A 16,987-nucleotide genomic window follows, 5' to 3' on the forward strand; every position below is an offset into this window, starting at 1 on the left:
AAATTGAACTAAATTACGTCTATTTTGAATTACACTTTTTAAAAGTACATTTTAAACATACATCATTAAGCACAAAAAGTAAAAGTATACTTGTTCGTATACTTAAATTGTATTTCTAATACACTAAAGTATACTACTTTTTGACCTGGGTAAAACCCTACTGATCACATTTAAATAAAGGGATGGTTATTGTAGGCACAATACATGACTGTCTGCCATTAATCTATAAATAAAAAGGAAATGGTGAATAGTTTAAGTTTAGCTTAACATAAATGCATATAAGTTTATGTGCTATTTTTTTCTCTCCGAAAGATACATATTAAGCAGCCAACACTGCAAGTTATTACAAGAATCAAGTAATTTCTCCTTTTCTGTCAGACTTCACTGACCTACAATAGATGATTAAAAGGGAGGTTACGCCCTCTGGCGACACCTCATTGGACGTAACACTCTCTGACGTCACCGCGCAACGTAGTTCCGTAAAATGTGTACGGAAGTGTTACTACTAGTATGCTGCTTCTAGCCTCTGCTGCTGTTCACCACATGTCATTTCAAACTTTTCGTTAGGATTAATGCGTTATTGTTATAAGTGTTAAAGCTGCTACCACAGACGGGGTTGACAGCATGACTCCATATTGAGTTTTCTTTGTAGAAAGCAGCAGATAAGTTGTTGACTTAACGTTTTTAAGTCGAGTCAGAGGAAGTCCAGGATGAGTTCTCAGGATGTACTGAAGAACGCGTCCACTCTTGCATCGTATAATGTGTTGTTACAGGTACAGGGGGCTCACAGTCGGGATATATCGGCCCAGTGTGTTACATTTACTGGCGACTAATATAATTTGTTCTATCTTAGGTGATGTTCCGTGTCCTCACCTTCTTCCTGAATGCATTTACCTTGCGGTTTGTGTCCAAAGAACTGATAGGTGTTGTCAACGTCAGGTAAGGATGCTGAAAGGTGCTGAGTTGTGAGAACAGGGCAATCAGCCTATATAAGAAAAATAGCACAATGCCAACACATTGAACTGCATCAGCTGCTGTAACATTGTGTGTCTGTGTCTTTATTGTGCAGGCTTACACTACTGTACTCCACATTAGTGTTTCTATCCAGAGAAGCTTTCCGGAGAGCCTGTCTAAGTGGGGTTTCTGGGAAGAACCACAGCTGGAGACAAGTTATCAACCTGCTATGGCTGACGTGAGTTGGGTTATATGAAATGGGTAAAGTGCTTCTAAACTTGTGTATTTGGTTTAGTTCTACTGCACGATAATAAAGATGCAAAATCATTATAACGATAATACGATTTCATCTCTTATTGGGATTGTTTTATGTAAGTTAATGTCTGAAAGTAGAAACAATTATTAAGCTTTAATGCTTTCCTGCGTGTCTTGTGTTGTCTTTCTTACCTCTCAGGTTGCCTCTTGGTGCATTGTGGGCTGCCCTGCTGATCTGTGTATGGCTGTGGCTGCTGGAGGTCCCAGACCCCCAGACCATCCCTTACTACGGCCCTGCTGTGTTGCTATTTGCTCTGTCAGGAGTGCAGGAGCTCCTGGCCGAGCCCCTCTGGGTCCTGGCCCAAGCTCACATGTTTGTCCGTCTGAAAGTGGTCGCGGAGAGTTTAGCAATGATCGCTAAGTGCAGCATAACCGTGGTGATGGTGATGTTTGCCCGTGAATGGGGCCTTTACATCTTCTCTGCTGCTCACGTAAGACATTTGCTGATAATCACCCATTATTCCTGTAATAACTAACTCTGTATGCAATGATTAGAACCATTTTTTTCTTAGTTGGTGTACACAGGATTCCTGGTGCTGTGCTACGCTGTTTACTTCATTCGTTTCTTGGGCTCTAAAGAAGCAGAGGAGAAGGGTTTTCCCCTGCACAGTGTCAAAGATCTCTTGCCCCGTAGAGCAAAAGGAGAGGTAGTACGGCAACACAATAAAGCACTATTTAATATTCATAATCTATTTTTATAAAACCAACCTGGAAGTTAAAAGTGTTACCATACAGTACTAATGCTCATCTTGTTCTCTGTTCATAGCCGTTGGTTGATTGGAGTCTGGCCCAGCTCACATGGAGCTTCTTCAAGCAGTCCTTCTTAAAGCAGATCTTGACAGAGGGAGAGCGCTACGTCATGACCTTCTTAAACGTCCTCAGCTTCGGAGACCAGGGAGTTTATGATATCGTCAACAATCTGGGCTCCATGGTGGCTCGCTTTATCTTCTTGCCTATCGAGGAAAGCTTTTATATCTTCTTTGCCAAAGTGCTGGAGCGGGGACGTGATGTCAAAAGTCAGAAACAGGTGTGATTCTTGAAAGTAATCAAAAATAAGTCTTCCAAGAAATGAAGCATTGGGTTACTTAGATGTTGTGGGTTTCTTTTACAGGAAGACGTTGCGATTGCAGCAGAGGTCCTGGAGTGTCTGCTGAAACTGGTGCTGGTGGTCGGTCTGATCATCTCAGTGTTCGGCTACGCCTACTCTCACTTGGCTCTGGACCTTTATGGTGGCTCGCTGCTAAGCAGTGGGGCAGGTAACAGAGCCTCAACCAACTCGTTGTATTGGATATATGTGAGAAAATGAGCTTTGTATAGCGTTCTTAGTCACTGCTCTCTGTTTGTTTTTCTTCTTGGTTTAAGGGCCCACTTTGCTGCGATTCTACAGCAGCTATGTTCTCCTTCTCGCTGTGAATGGTGTAACGGAGTGCTTTGTATTTGCTGCCATGAGCCAACGAGAGGTTGACAAGTAAGTTATGTAGAAGTATACATTCAGTTTGATACAAACTACCTACATGGCCATCCGTGGTATAGCTCGCGGTTACATTAAATAATGTCCCAACCTTACAGCCAAGCCCCTAAGATCAGCTGATCAAAACCTTTTAGCTGTTTCTTGACCACAATTAAAACCAAGGGTGATTGTAGGTTATCAGCCTTCTGCTTTTTAACAGCCTTCCCCTCAAGGTTAGCTTACCATTTCCAAATATAGTATATTTGTTTTAGTAATGTTATTTAAAATATTTAGATGCACAGCTTTTCGTGATATTTTGCACGTTTATCTGTTTTATCTGCCTGGATCAGTGTTTCTCAAACTTTTTCATACCAAGGACCACTTAACCAATAAAAAAAACCTCGCGGACCCCTTAACTCCACAAATATCCAAAATCACATCGTTTTTCTAGAACAGATTACAAATTGCCTGAAAATGGTACAAACAAGTGGCAACATGTGTGAAGAAGGTGTTGCGCTGGGCTATATCATGCAATCGAAAGAAACGTAAGCTCGGTCCATTGCGGAGATATTCCCGCGAGAGTGCGGAAAACTTAAATGTATTTATTTATTTAAAATGTGAAATGTTACCAATATACTCACGGACCACTAGGGGTCGCTCACGGACCACCAGTGTTCCACGGACCACACTTAGTGCCTAGAGGATATCACCTCCTATATTTGCATGTTATTTGTTTTTATATTAACTTATGTATTTATTTTATGTGCACCTACCTCCCTCTTTTATGTTCGGCTTTTGCTTGATGTGTTCTCATTTTCCTACATTCTGAATGTCATACAGGGGGATTACATAGGTTTCAGTATTTCTAAATGTTCATGCTTTTATTCATATAACCTGTAAGTTAAATCCCTATTTGTGTTTTGTCCTCAGGTATAACTTGGTGATGCTGGCTCTCTCCCTGTCTTTCCTGTTCCTGTCCTACATGCTGACATGGTGGGCTGGCAGTGTGGGCTTCATACTAGCAAACTGCCTTAACATGGGCCTCCGCATCTTGCACAGTGTTCTTTACATTCACCGCTACTTCCTGTCCAGTCAGTGGAAACCTCTGCATGGCCTGCTGCCCTCCCCGCTCCTCCTGCTGGCTCTGGCTCTCAGTGCCGTTGTCACAGCGCTGTCTGAGGTACGAGAGAGTCGTGTGACAAGTTTCATCTCTTAATATCAACCAATGCATTTCAGTTTTATGTATTCTATATAATCACTCTTAGGGATGGAACGATACATGGTTTTTGGGGAATTCGCAATAAAGTTGTCTAGCTGGCTTTTAGCAAAGCGAAAAGTAAAGCCTGGTTTCCAAAAAAAGAACTTACTCCCAAAAAGTTTCTTTAAAAAGTATTTATACTCTATTTATACCATGGGATTGTTTTTCACTAAAAAGCATATTCACCAAAAATGTGTGTCCTATCTGTGAGGCAATACAATTATTGTTTTCTAACAGAAATCTTTGTTCAAATGATTCCAGTAAGTTATTGGGTCATTATTAAAGATGTAGGCATATTTCGGATAATATGTTGAATTTGAACTATTTTGGGCAGGATAATGGTGACATGAGATGTTAATGTTGTTTATGCCTAATGTGTATTGAAGCCTGTGCAAATCACAGCCCTAACTTGTGCTTCTTTACTCTCTGGCTGCAGGGCGTGTTCTGCTGTGACAGCGGCTGGTTGCTAAAGCTCGTCCATATCAGTGTTGGGGCAGCGTGTCTACTCGGTGTGTTAGTGGCTGTTCTTCTCACAGAGACTCGGCTAATTCAGTTCATAAGGACTCAGCTCTTGCCCAAATACAGAAAGAAACACACTTAAAATGAAATGGAAATTGATGGACTTAACTGGAAGAAGGCTTCTAACAAGAGCTGCTGATTGAGTAACTGACTGCGTGAAAGCATCAAGGGAACAACTTTTTGTGTGTGTGTGTGTGTGTGTGTGTGTGTGTGTGTGTGTGTGTGTGTGTGTGTGTGTGTGTGTGTGTGTGTGTGTGTGTGTGTGTGTGTGTGTGTGTGTGTGTGTGTGTGTGTGTGTGTGTGTGTGTGTGTGTGTGTGTGTGTGTGTGTGTGTGTGTGTGTGTGTGTGTGTGTGTGTGTGTGTGTGTGTGTGTGTGTGTGTGTGTGTGTGTGTGTGTGTGTGTGTGTTGAGAACGGAATATTGCCATACACTGTTAAAAAAAAAAAACATTTATATTTGTGGTGTTTTAATTACTTATGAAGTAAAAACATGAAATATTTAACAGCCCAAAGTCTGAATTTCTTTGGAAGTCTATTTTAAACTTAACATCTATTATTTTGCTCACATGTAGTTTTCGACAAGGTAAATAAGCAGGGGGACATCTGTTTCGAACTCCACTGACAAAGCATAATGGTCCAAAACTATTAGAATGTTGGTTAATCATTGTTTCGTGTTTAAACTGTGTGCTGACAATTTCATTGCTACAAATATTTTTTGTAAGGGAATATGCACCAGCTTTTTGACATATTTGTACTTTATGGACCGTAGGTTTCAGTTCAGCCATTGTTTGACATGTTGCTTGGAAACACTTTTTGTTACTCGTTAATCCTTCCTTTGTACTTATGGCTGCTGAAATAAGGGTCCCTGAGGGCTGAATAATGATGTAATTATGGAGAATGAGCAGGAAGGGGTGGGAACAACATTCTTCTCTGTGCTCGTTTTGTACATGTATTTGCACTTGAGTCAGCCATGGTCTAACTTTATTGGGAAGCTTGACCGAAAGTTACTTATCTTTTGAGTCATACCTTTTGAACTTTGAGTACAAATGGCTTGGCTTGCTAATTACCAGGTGGTGAATGTAGAGTGAGACATTGCCATATTCTTACATCATTGGGATTTATTTGAGGAAATGTAATGCCAAAAGTTGTAGCAGACTAGCAGTGATCTCATCATTCCCTTTTGAAGCAGCAGGGAGGACAGCAGAAACATGAGAGAACACAGAGACAGAAAGGAGGAGGAGCGTATACACCTATTACGTCATTTATTAGTCTCAAGAACAGATTTATTGTCCTCTGGAGAATCACTGCTAGGGTGTGTGTATATATGCCAGTGTGTGTGTTGGGCTGGACTCACAAGAGAAATAGAGAGAAAGCTGACAAGAGAGGATATTTTCTAAAACTGCTCAACCAACATGTCTCAGGTAGGAGGACACTCTTATATTATTAAAGACTTTCTGCTCAAGTCTCATATGTGTGATGTCTCATATTTGTTCTCCTTCCAGCCAGGGCAGGAAGAAGATGAAATGCAGCGTCCTGAGGTGAGCGAAGAGGATCTGACTGAAACAATAAACAAACTTGGCAGAAGTGGGCCGGCGAAGAGCAAGACGACTGAAGTTATGCAGGATTGCGGTGAGGACAAACACATAAACACCATGATAAACACACATGAAATCATGATTTGACACTAGTCTCACAGATGGAAAGCTCTCTTTCTGCATCTGGTTAAATCACACCATGGCAGTGAGTTTGTGCGAGGGGCGTTTCCTCCTGATGCTGAAGTTTCCACTCCATATACAGAGAGAACAGGGGGGTTTAATGATGGGAGATTCTTTTCAAACAGTGTGTGTGTGTGTGTGTGTGTGTGTGTGTGTGTGTGTGTGTGTGTGTGTGTGTGTGTGTGTGTGTGTGTGTGTGTGTGTGTGTGTGTGTGTGTGTGTGTGTGTGTGTGTGTGTGTGTGTGTGTGTGTGTGTGTGTGTGTGTGTGTGTGTGTGTGTGTGTGTGTGTGTGTGTGTGTATAAAGTAATAATACAGAGCATTTGTGCAAAATGACATTGCCCTTCTCTCTCCCACATTAACAATGAAATTGTTTTGTCCTTCTTCACAGAGAAAGTTGGTAAAGCAGCTCCCTCTGTGTTCAGTGGAGCGAGGTCAGGAACGGAGACTGTTCTCAACGCACGCTCAGGCCCACCAATAATCAGGAAGAAGCAGTAGGCTCCCTGACCATGATTGGACAACACATGTTTGGAATCTGTTGGTTTTCCAGCTGTGCTTTAGTCCACTAAAAGCCTCTTTTTTTTTGTGTTCTTCTAAAGCCTGTGTTAAACACTTAATTACAAAACACTTAATTATGTTTGGTTATGGAATGTGTATTATAGTGATAGTTAACTTCTTCAGTTCAATCTTCCTGTATTTCTGGTTTATACAAAGAAACACATTTTCAGCGTGTTTCTTTGTATAAACCAGACATACAGGAAGATTCTACTGGATGGACTTCTACTCATTTAAAAAAATAATTATATAAGATTAGTAAGAAAAAAGTTGTGTTTTCCTACGGGACACACGGTGGCGGGTCTGGCGAGCTAACTGCTAACTGATGACTTCAGATCTGTCCAATTACTACAATCCTTAATGTTAAAAATATAAAGTTAAAAGACTAAGAGCAAAGAAGTATTTTGTCAAAAGTGTTGCAAAAAAATAAATAATTACAGATTTTTTAAAATGTTATATGAGCCAATAGAAATACACAACTCAACATATAACAACAGTCCTGTCATTTGTATTATATTTAAACAAATTCATTGAAAAACTTGTTCCAATATACTGGTTTGTTTTCTTTATTTTTCATAACATAACGATTTTTTCTTTAATTATTGCAGTTTTTGTCACAAAGCATTTATCCGGGTGCAGGGTAAAACTGCAAGACTTTTTTGGGAAATCTGTTGTGACAAGACTTCCCATTACGTTTCACCCATTCTACTTTTCATTGTAAGAAGTGCCAGCAATATTATAATTGTCCATTGATGTAATAAACCATTCAAAAAATATAAATGACAATGAGTTATTTTTTCTTTTTATTCCAAAAAATATTTTCATGAACGTACTGAATGAATACAACTTTATTAGAACAAAACTACTACAGTAGATGAGGCGGCAACTCTAGAATGAGCCATATGGAGGGCAAAGATTGAGAGAAAGCGTACAAAAGAATCAAAGCCAAACATTTAACAGCTGGATGAACACCAGCCCTTTGAATCGTGAAAGCAAAAGATGATATTAGTCTATTTCATGAATTTGTGATGTTGATCTTGGAGGATTTTGGCAGAAGACTTGGCGTCGTAGAACAGCTCGTTAATTTCCTCTACCTGCTCCCTCTCCACGTTCTCTTTTCCCTGAACACGGCCCAGCAGGCTGGCTGGAGTCAGGAGCTGGACAGCGTACCTGAGAGGAAACAGGAAGTAACAGTATGATCTCACATGCATATACACTATAAGCCACTTCAAGGAGAAGTTGCAGGTCCTAAATGTATGATACTGGTAATAATGTATGATACTTAGCTGAAGGAGTTTCATCTGAATTTACCAGAACTACCAGTGGCACCGATAACTAACATTTAGAATAACTACTGTATATAGAAATGGTCAATCATCTTGTTTACTTCAGAAGGCCATATAAAAGGCATCAGAACTAAAATGGGACTGTTTTATCAAGAGTCAAACGTTTCTTAAATTATATTAAAAAAAATGTTTAGGTAAAAAACCCACTATACCTTACTTGATAATTGCCTGTTCAGGTGTTAAAATAATTTTCTATGAAACCACTGTGGGCAATCAATGTAAAGCTATAGGTTACTTACGTAACCCCAGTTCTCAGAGTAACATGAAGTGAGATGTCTCACTATGGGATGCGCCTCAACGCGTATGCAAACAGAAGCATCAATCTCATTACGCCAATCCTGATTGGCTGGTGATCTTGACGTCTACGTCATGGAATCCACCCACCCTATAAGTAACTTGCGCTACGACGCAGCGTAATTCAAAATAAGCACCTCTTCTCGCTTCGCCGTAGCAAGAAGGGCCGTCTGGTGAGACATCTCACTTCATGTTACTCTGAGAACTGGGGTTACGTAAGCAACCTATAGTTCTCATTCATAACACTCTGTTCGATGTCTCACTATGGGATATTGAAACTCCCGTATTGCTAGACATGCTTATCTCGATAATCACCAAAACAACCAGAACTTAACAGGTAGAACCCTGTCTCAACACGGGGCCCAGCACTGCGCGGGCCACACTTGGAGCAGAGACATCTAGCCTGTAAAAGCGGACAAAAGTGAGCGGTGAGGACCAGCTCGCTGCTGCACAAATGTCCTGGATGGAAACACCCTTGAACAAAGCCCAGGATGTAGCCAGTCCACGAGTAGAATGAGCACGCAGGCCCGTTGGTGCCTGCAAACCCTGACTCGTATAAGCCAGAGCAATCGTTTCCACAATCCAGTGGGAGAGCCGTTGCCTAGTAACGGGCTTGCCCTTATGAGGGTTAGCCCAGGATATAAAGAGTTGGTCATTGCATCGAAACTCTTTTGACCTGTCCATATAGGTGCGTAAAGCACAGACTGGGCACAGCAAATTCGGCCGCTGTTCCTCAGAAGAACACAGTGGCGGAGGAAATGCCTCAATGTCAATGGGGGTACATGAGCCAACCACCTTAGGTACAAAGGCAGGGTTGGGCTTCAGCAACACTCTCGTTTGCCCCGGGGCAAACTGAGTGCATGAAGGATGTACAGAGAGCGCATGAATGTCACTGACTCGCTTGGCAGATGCCAGAGCCAGTAACAACACTGTCTTGAGTGACAGGTGTTTCATGTCAGCTTCTTCCAGGGGTTCAAATGGAGGTCGAGTGAGCCCATCCAAAACCAATGCCAAGTCCCATAAGGGCACCAGTGACCTGGAAACAGGGAGGAGCCTGCGAGCCCCTTTCATAAAACGGCATGTTAATAACGGATGTTGGCTAGCCGTCTTTCTCTCAAAGCCCACATGGCATGCAGCAATAGCAGCCAGGTATACTTTGATCGTGGAGAAAGCTCTGTGTTTATCAATCAGGTCCTGTAGAAATGATAAAATCACCCCGACAGGACATTGAAAAGAGATGTGTCCCTTTTGAAGGCACCACTCTTCAAACACCCTCCACTTACAGTCATAGAGAGACCTGGTGGAGGAAGCTCTTGAACTCTGAATAGTGTTTATCACCTTCTGAGGGAGTCCCACTGTATTCAGGTTATACCACTCACGGGCCAGGCCCATAGTGCCAAGCGCTCTGGGTGTGGGTGAAAGATCGTCCCCCCCGCCTGAGACAGTATGTTCCTGCTTAGCGGGAGCTGCCACGGCTGTCCGCACAGCAGCTGATAAATCTCCCCCAGCCAGTACATTGCAGGCCAGTGCGGAGCTATCAGGATCAGTGTGTGGCGTTGTTCTCTCACTCTGGCCAGAGTTGGGGGTATCAGAGCCAGGGGTGGGAACGCGTACAGGAGGACCGGAGGCCAAACGTGCGCAAGCGCGTTCTCGCCTAACGGTGCGTTTAAATCGCGCATTGAAAAGAACAGCTGACATTGAGCGTTTTCTTTTGATGCGAACAGATCTACCGCGGCCCGGCCGTAACGCACCCTTAGCTGACTCACAATTATTGGATGTAGATTCCAGTCTGCATATAGTGGTGCACCTCTGGACAGCAGATCTGCCCCGAGGTTCATCACACCTGGTACGTGCGTCGCTCTCAGAGAGAGAGTTATCGATAGCTTCCTGGGCGTGTTTCAGCCCAAGGCAGGACGAGCAGACCTGGTGTGAGTCCGTGCCCGAGATCTTAAACCCACAGCCGCAGATCCGAGCCTCCGACTCCCCTGGTGTGAGGGAGAGAAGGGTCCATCCTCGTGTGCCGGGGTGTCGGTGCGGAGGGACACGCAAGTAACAGGTATGTTACCATTTGAAAGAAAAAATCTAAACCTTATCGTTAAACGGCGGGCAGATTTTTTAATATTAACTGGTGTGTTAATATCTTTTATCTCCGTCTCCTCTGGTGTGAGGGAGAGAAGAATCCGTCCTTGCTTGCCGTGGTGTCGGCACGGAGGGATAAACTAGTAACAGGTATGTTACTGTTTGAAGAAAAAATCAAAACCCTACCGTTATTCCGAAAGAAAAAACAGCGGGGCAGATTTCAATATTAACTGGTGTGTTAATATTTATTCAATCTTCCGCAAAGCAAAAAGTAACCGTCAAGCGCCCGTCGACCGAATGTTAGCTTGGGTTCAGTTTGTGGACAGTTAAGCTAGCCCGGCTACTGATATTTTGAGATGTGCTCCGAAGCGAGAAGAGGTGTTTGAATGACGCTGCGTCGTAGCGCAAGCTACTTAAAGGGTGGGTGGATTCCCTGACGTAGACGTCCAGATCACCAGCCAATCAGGATTGGCGTAATGAGATTGATGCTTCGGTTTGCATACGCGTTGAGGCGCATCCCATAGTGAGACATCGAACGGAGTGTTATGAATGAGAACTGCCAACTTCTTCACTCCATTATGACACAGGGTGTTTCTCAATGTCGAGTACGCTTGCTTGGTAGCACATGTCTGCTGAGCATCTTGCTTCAGAAGCGAGTCAAGAATACTTCCTGACATTTGGAAAACAAAGAGTGGAACAGGCTAGCAAGTGTGCGTCATATGAGAGGCCCCGCCTTACATTTTCCGCCACAGATTTTGGAAATTGGGCCGTGCGCAAAGCATTGTGGGGATTTTAAGACCGCGGAGTCTACTCATGTGCAGCCTCGATATTTCTCCAAACGGAGTACGCCGGGCTCGGTAGATTTCCAAGTATGCTGGACATTGGAACAGTACTTCGGCGGCACTCGATGACGTAGTATGCTTGAAATAGTGGCTCTGGAGCAGCTTTACTCACGATTGAGAAACACCCACATTCTGCAAAGTTCAGTCTTACCTGAGGGTGGTCTTGGTGCCGATCTCTGCCAGGTGTATAAGTGCTTCCTCACTAATGGTGATCCCCTCAGTCTGAGAACGGATCTTGATGATCTACAAACCACAACATCATTAGTGACACCCTAAGAAATGTCAGAAGGCACCAAAAAAACTGTGATTTAGGGACAAAAAATGTTGTTAGAAGTTCCCGGACATGCAAGTCATTGCCGGCCACTTCTCTTTGGAACAGCAATATTATGTTTTTATTAATTAATAATTAATAATCAGGTCTTTCAATTTAAAAACTGTCACTTTATGTATTAATTACTATTCCCAATATTTTATAAATGCCCCTATTGTTAGGGCAAAAGTTTCTACCCAAATGTCTCCTGAATGTTCTACACTGAACTGGAGGTACTTAGATGTCAAGACTCACCTGCTTCATCTCCTGTGATGTGTACAACATTGTGCGGATTATCATGACTCTGTCTAGCAAGTCAAGAGGAATCCCGTGTGGAGAGCAGATGTCCTCTGTTCCCCTGTTGAGAAACAAATCACTTTGAATACTACACATTTGACATCAAAAAATATCATATCTGGTGTGTTTTAAAAATGTTTTTTCTTTCCACCTAAAACACTTTAGACCTCCTACCTAATTAAACAGTTTCCTCTGTTGGAGGCAAACACAACGATAGGGGCGATAGTGCTCTCCAGCGCTCTGTGGAGGTATGTGAAGCATTCGATGTCCAGCATGTGCACCTCGTCCACAAACAGAACACCAGGAACCAGCTCAGCTACGCCCTGGTCGATGTAGCGGTTCACCACCTTGTTGATCTCATTACGAAGCTTGTCTATAACCAGAAGAGAAAACGGTAATGAATCAAACACAAGTCAACTAGTCGTTAATCCAGCTGGGGGTGTAGACTAGACTGTGACGCGTTCAGGTTTCCTTTACCTGTGATTTCTGTCTTTTTTGGCTTCATCAGCTGTCCCATCATGGAGAGAATGTCCTGGCCTCCCTGAAATGCAACATTACTTATTTGTAAACGTGTAGGGAATAGCTGTAAACTGGTACTATTTTGTTAATGTAAGCAGCTACAGTAAATGACAAGGCTTTTGCAGTAACATACCTGGGGTCTGGCATTTGCAATATCAAGGTCATGCAGTGTCACGTCTTGGACTATCTCCTTCTTTTTGTGGACATCACCTTTAGGCAGCGGCACATACTCCTCTGCCTCCAGGTCGAACTCTGTAGCAAAGGTGTCACAACGACCTTGTCTCTGTAAAGACACAGTATAACAATATGTATTAATACAATTCATTTACATTTGACCCACAGGGAGTAATGGCCGCATTGCTCTGGACAGTGAAAGAAGAGATGGAGCCAGAGCAGGTGTATGATTGAACCCAGTGCCAGGAGCAGCTGAGGGATCAAAGGGCTTCAGAGGGCACGTCATGATACAGCTTTCAACAGTAACAAATGTGTTGTCCAGCCCTCCTGACTTGCGCCCCTAGCCCACCTGCACCGACTAAAGGAGCCGTCATTGTGGCCTGTCAAAGAAGCATTGAGGGAGATGGAGAGATAGAGGGAGCATGAAGAGCTGCAGGAATGAGAAAGGCTTGATTCAGAGTACAGGAGAAATGCAGCAGGGCTGAAAGAGATGAAAGGACACCACCGTGAAGGACTGAAGAAGACAGGCAAGATTACAGAATACACTACAATTTGAATTGATCAAATATCAGGGTATATGCAGGAATCCTAAAGTCAAATGTAATACCTTTGAAGAACTTTTTCAAACATTTTAAGACCTCATCGCCACTTGGGAGTTTTAACCAGTTACATTGGTTACACACTTTACCTCACATTTACTATATACAGTATTGATTGTCCTTCCTCCTTATCTTCCAACCATTTGGACGCAAACTTGCATTTCCCCATAACGATGTTGTTTAACAACCGATGTCCTGTTCAGATGACGTCAAATCCAACGGGATGCCATAAATAAACTACACAGAATCACACTACACACCTAGGCAATGATTACATTCAGGCAGACTGTAGAATACAACCTCTTTGGACAATTTATATACTTATTGGAAACAAGCTACAAAATGTAATACCTTGGAAAATGCCGTTTAATACTTTTGAATAGCCTTCATTTTCGCTAAATTGATTTATCAACTTTTAATACTTTTTAAGACCCCTGCGGAAACACCCTGAATATGTCTTAATGTTGCATTTGTGACTTATCACTAAATTAAGGCATTGTATTTACATCTCTTTCTACTTTTATAAAATGTGTGACAGTAGGGAGGGATGAACACATGAAAGACATAACAAATACCTTGACAGCTCCACTGTTTGCTTCAATGTAGATGACATCTCCCTGTTCCACTCGCTCTTTCTGAAGACTCTCATAAATACTAGGGTCGAGCTAAGGAAACAAGACAAAATATTTTCATGTAAGAAACAGCTCCTTAACAACTGGTCAGTGTTGGGGACAAAAATGGTTTAAGAATACTATATACCACTGGAGGAAGAGAGAGTAAAATCAAACACAATCGGGTTGCAAGATGAATGTTATTGCTGATAAACAACTTAAACACATGTGCAAAGTACCTTAAAAAATGACAACATCCATACATGTATTTACTTTGACTAGGTGTATAAGTGCACCATCTCTTGTGTGCTTTAGATGCAGTAAATAGAAAAAGGAAAGGATTACAGCTCCAGTCTGACCTTGAGCTGCTTTGTGCCTTTGCCCGTCTTCAGACCAATGATGACGTGGCTGATGGTTTTCCCGTAGCCGCCCATGGGATTCTCTGTCTCACAGGGGGTCAGCTCTGTCACCTCCCCTTCATACACCTCCTTTGTTTCTTTGATACGCAGTCCTGAATGTGGGCGACATTACAGTCACTCACAGGCACAGTGCAGAGTGAGAGCTCAATCTGGTCTTTATATTCCTGTGTCAACTAAGCCGCCACTTCCTTCAGTCTACCGAAAAAAGCATTTTATTACAGAGAGGGAGCATGTGTGCGTGTGCCACTAATATGTATGGGCATCATCTTGTGTAATGTGATCCGAGTCTTGTTGCTCTTTCATGCAGACCGGCACGGAGTATGAGCAGCACACAGGTGGCTGATCTGCTGTGGGCAGGGTCACACAGCAAAGAGTAAGGCGAGGAGTGTCCGCTCTTATCAGCAGAGTGATGACAACTTCAAAATGAAACCCCCCAGCCCCCCCTGTGTCCTGTTCTAGGGGAGGAGCAAAAGGTGCTGATGACCACCTCTCCCTCTACCTAAGCTCCATTTCCTACCCTGCGACAGGTACCATCAGCAGTCAGACAAACCCTGTCCCTTTATCCAGCCTTCCTTCCTTCTCAACAACATTCTCATACACCCGGTCAAGTTCGCCTTTCAGCTGATGAGAACGGTGTGTGTTAGGAGGACACCATGCTCTCTCTGCCCAATGACTCTTCCCTGAAAGAATAAGTTAAACATACTGGATAAGGTTGTTTGACACCAAGAGAGGAAGAGTAAATTGAAAAGAAATCTTGGTTAATCCGAGTGTAATCTAGTCATACTCTGTACGAAGTGGAGAGGTCAGGATAATCCATGGACCCTGCTGTGGTTTTAAATTAGACCTTTTTCGGCTAAGAGAAAGTCTGGTGATAAGATGACATCTGTTTATTATCTGCATTTTCCTTCATTTAAACATTTGCTTTAAGATGGCACTATTATTGCTTTTGATAAAATCTTTGCACATATTTAAAATCGCCTTTGTGTTCAATTACACTTTTGATAGGCCCTGACAGATCAGGGTCTACCAAAACCTCAGTTCCAGTGACTGATTTGGGGGATATAAGTGATGACCAAGGAGCCAGTTCTTATTTCAGTGACACTCACCAATAGCTCTCCTGAAATTCTCCATCAATACTTCTGTTTTTTTTATCTCTGTCGAGTAGACTTCACTGCCAACCATGGGACAGAAAGGCACCTTGTTTCCCAACTCCTGTGCCATAGCCAACGCGAGGGCAGTCTGGAGGATCAAATAAAAAAAAGAGTCAGCATCTGCAGCAACAAGAGGCAACATTAAACTAAGCAATACTGCTCTATTGCATCCCACAGGTCACAAGACTGTTAAACACCTGAACTTTTTTGAAAGAACATTCATAACATTCATCTGTTCTCAACTCATATATATCAATATTCCAATTACTGTATATAGAGTATAGACTATTCTGCACTTTCTATTATATTCTATTTTATCTGTTTATTGTGTTGCACTGTTGGAGGAGCCTGTGACCTAAGATTTCAATTGTCATAACTACACTGTAGCTATGCACAAATGACAATAAAAGCCTTGAAACTATTGCCATTGAAGGAACACTACACACTTACCTTTCCTGTACCAGGTGGCCCTGCCAGTAACACTGCCCTTCCAGACATCTTCTTTGAACGGATCAGATCGACAATGATTCCACAAGCCTGGAGAGTGGAAACAATTAAACATAATGAATATTAGACATCCAATGGAAAACAGGAATTTAATGTAATACATGTAGCTGGTTGTGGGATACCCAGTCTGAGTCAAGTTACGACTGAATTCAAAGCTGATAGCTTTTAGATACTATACTCAAATGTCTGCTTTGTCCCCAAAGTACAATAAACCCCTGGCCAATCTATCCATCTGTGATAATATATTTTAGACAGCAATGCATCCCTAAGAAGTCAGGTGTCTCCTTAGACTGGAAATCAGAACATCAAGATGACTAGATTTATATATCTGTTGACAACTTGTGAATATGCTCTTTATAGAAATAGAATATGTACTTATTAATAGTACATGCATTCTCTTACAATAAAATATGAATGTGATTTCTATTTAAGGTGCTTTCCCTTTAGCTCACCTCTGACCTTAGTGTGAAACAGCGACACCACAGTGCTAACGGAACTAGCTTGGTGGTGCACCTGCCTGCTATTAGCAAAATCATTGCTGCAAAATATCTTCAGCTCTTAGTGGCGGTCCACCAACAATACAAGAGTAAAGCGAGTGCAGTGAAACATGAACATTACCTCTCTTGCAGCCTCTTGGCCAACCAGACCACATGCTGACTGTTTAGCATTCCCGGCCTCGTCTAGCCCCAGTCCCTTGACGTGACTGTGAGTGGCGATCCGCTGAGTTTTAGTGGTGCTTTTCACCTCTTCGATCTTCATAGTTACTGTTATTTTACAAATATGAGGAGTAAAAACGGTAAGGCTGGTTCAGGGCGAATCAAATACCCCCCGTGAGTCAGGTAATTCTTACTGCTGCAATCGGCGCCGAAACTCAAAACACAGGGAAATTGGTTTCCATGTGGGTAACTAGGGAAAGTTAGCGGAAGTGATACCCTGAAGTCCCGCCCAACTCCGTCAAATAAAATTATTGGCTGATGTCGGTTGACGCGACACAATCATTGGCTGTAATCCACGCCAATCATTGTCATCGACATTTTCATTTCCGCTTGTGTTTCACTTGCTTTTGTCGTAGTA

The 16,987-nt window shown here is 42.6% G+C and overlaps 3 protein-coding genes across 3 annotated transcripts; 2 read left to right on the forward strand and 1 right to left on the reverse strand.

The window, feature by feature from the left end:
* The first annotated feature begins 450 nt into the window (after nt 1-450).
* Nucleotides 451-5,008, forward strand: rft1 (RFT1 homolog). Its single transcript, XM_079683135.1, has 10 exons — nt 451-773; nt 854-939; nt 1,070-1,192; nt 1,409-1,700; nt 1,782-1,916; nt 2,036-2,296; nt 2,381-2,525; nt 2,632-2,737; nt 3,650-3,899; nt 4,414-5,008. The coding sequence occupies exons 1-10, from the start codon at nt 711-713 to the stop codon at nt 4,576-4,578; spliced, it is 1,626 nt and encodes a 541-aa protein (XP_079539261.1). The 5' UTR covers nt 451-710; the 3' UTR covers nt 4,579-5,008.
* Nucleotides 5,009-5,138: 130 nt separating this feature from the next.
* mustn1a (musculoskeletal, embryonic nuclear protein 1a) lies at nt 5,139-7,545 on the forward strand. The gene is made up of 3 exons (XM_079683138.1): nt 5,139-5,917; nt 5,999-6,125; nt 6,602-7,545. Exons 1-3 carry the CDS (start codon nt 5,909-5,911, stop codon nt 6,706-6,708), a joined length of 243 nt encoding a protein of 80 aa, XP_079539264.1. The 5' UTR covers nt 5,139-5,908; the 3' UTR covers nt 6,709-7,545.
* A 10-nt stretch (nt 7,546-7,555) lies between these two features.
* ruvbl1 (RuvB-like AAA ATPase 1) lies at nt 7,556-16,810 on the reverse strand. The gene is made up of 11 exons (XM_079683136.1): nt 16,532-16,810; nt 15,857-15,943; nt 15,362-15,494; nt 14,196-14,347; nt 13,801-13,890; nt 12,586-12,735; nt 12,411-12,474; nt 12,108-12,306; nt 11,892-11,994; nt 11,478-11,569; nt 7,556-7,935 (listed from the first exon to the last, which is right to left on the reverse strand). Exons 1-11 carry the CDS (start codon nt 16,670-16,672, stop codon nt 7,776-7,778), a joined length of 1,371 nt encoding a protein of 456 aa, XP_079539262.1. The 5' UTR covers nt 16,673-16,810; the 3' UTR covers nt 7,556-7,775.
* Nucleotides 16,811-16,987: the final 177 nt, after the last annotated feature.

The sequence above is a fragment of the Notothenia rossii genome (assembly GCF_949606895.1).
Source record: "Notothenia rossii genome assembly, chromosome: 5".
In the NCBI taxonomy this organism is placed as follows: domain Eukaryota; kingdom Metazoa; phylum Chordata; class Actinopteri; order Perciformes; family Nototheniidae; genus Notothenia; species Notothenia rossii.

What these genes read in the sequence shown, in the direction of transcription:
- rft1 (XM_079683135.1), top strand. Translation starts at nt 711, where the DNA reads ATGAGTTCTCAGGATGTACTGAAGAACGCGTCCACTCTTGCATCGTAT. An exon ending in ACATCTTCTCTGCTGCTCAC is followed by an intron (nt 1,701 to 1,781) that starts GTAAGACATTTG and finishes TTTTTTTCTTAG; the next exon opens with TTGGTGTACACAGGATTCCT. An exon ending in TTGTCACAGCGCTGTCTGAG is followed by an intron (nt 3,900 to 4,413) that starts GTACGAGAGAGT and finishes CTCTGGCTGCAG; the next exon opens with GGCGTGTTCTGCTGTGACAG.
- mustn1a (XM_079683138.1), top strand. An exon ending in TGAAGTTATGCAGGATTGCG is followed by an intron (nt 6,126 to 6,601) that starts GTGAGGACAAAC and finishes CCTTCTTCACAG; the next exon opens with AGAAAGTTGGTAAAGCAGCT.
- ruvbl1 (XM_079683136.1), bottom strand. Translation starts at nt 16,672, where the DNA reads ATGAAGATCGAAGAGGTGAAAAGCACCACTAAAACTCAGCGGATCGCC. An exon ending in AAGGCACAAAGCAGCTCAAG is followed by an intron (nt 13,891 to 14,195) that starts GTCAGACTGGAG and finishes TTGTTTCCTTAG; the next exon opens with CTCGACCCTAGTATTTATGA. An exon ending in CATCACAGGAGATGAAGCAG is followed by an intron (nt 11,570 to 11,891) that starts GTGAGTCTTGAC and finishes TGTGGTTTGTAG; the next exon opens with ATCATCAAGATCCGTTCTCA.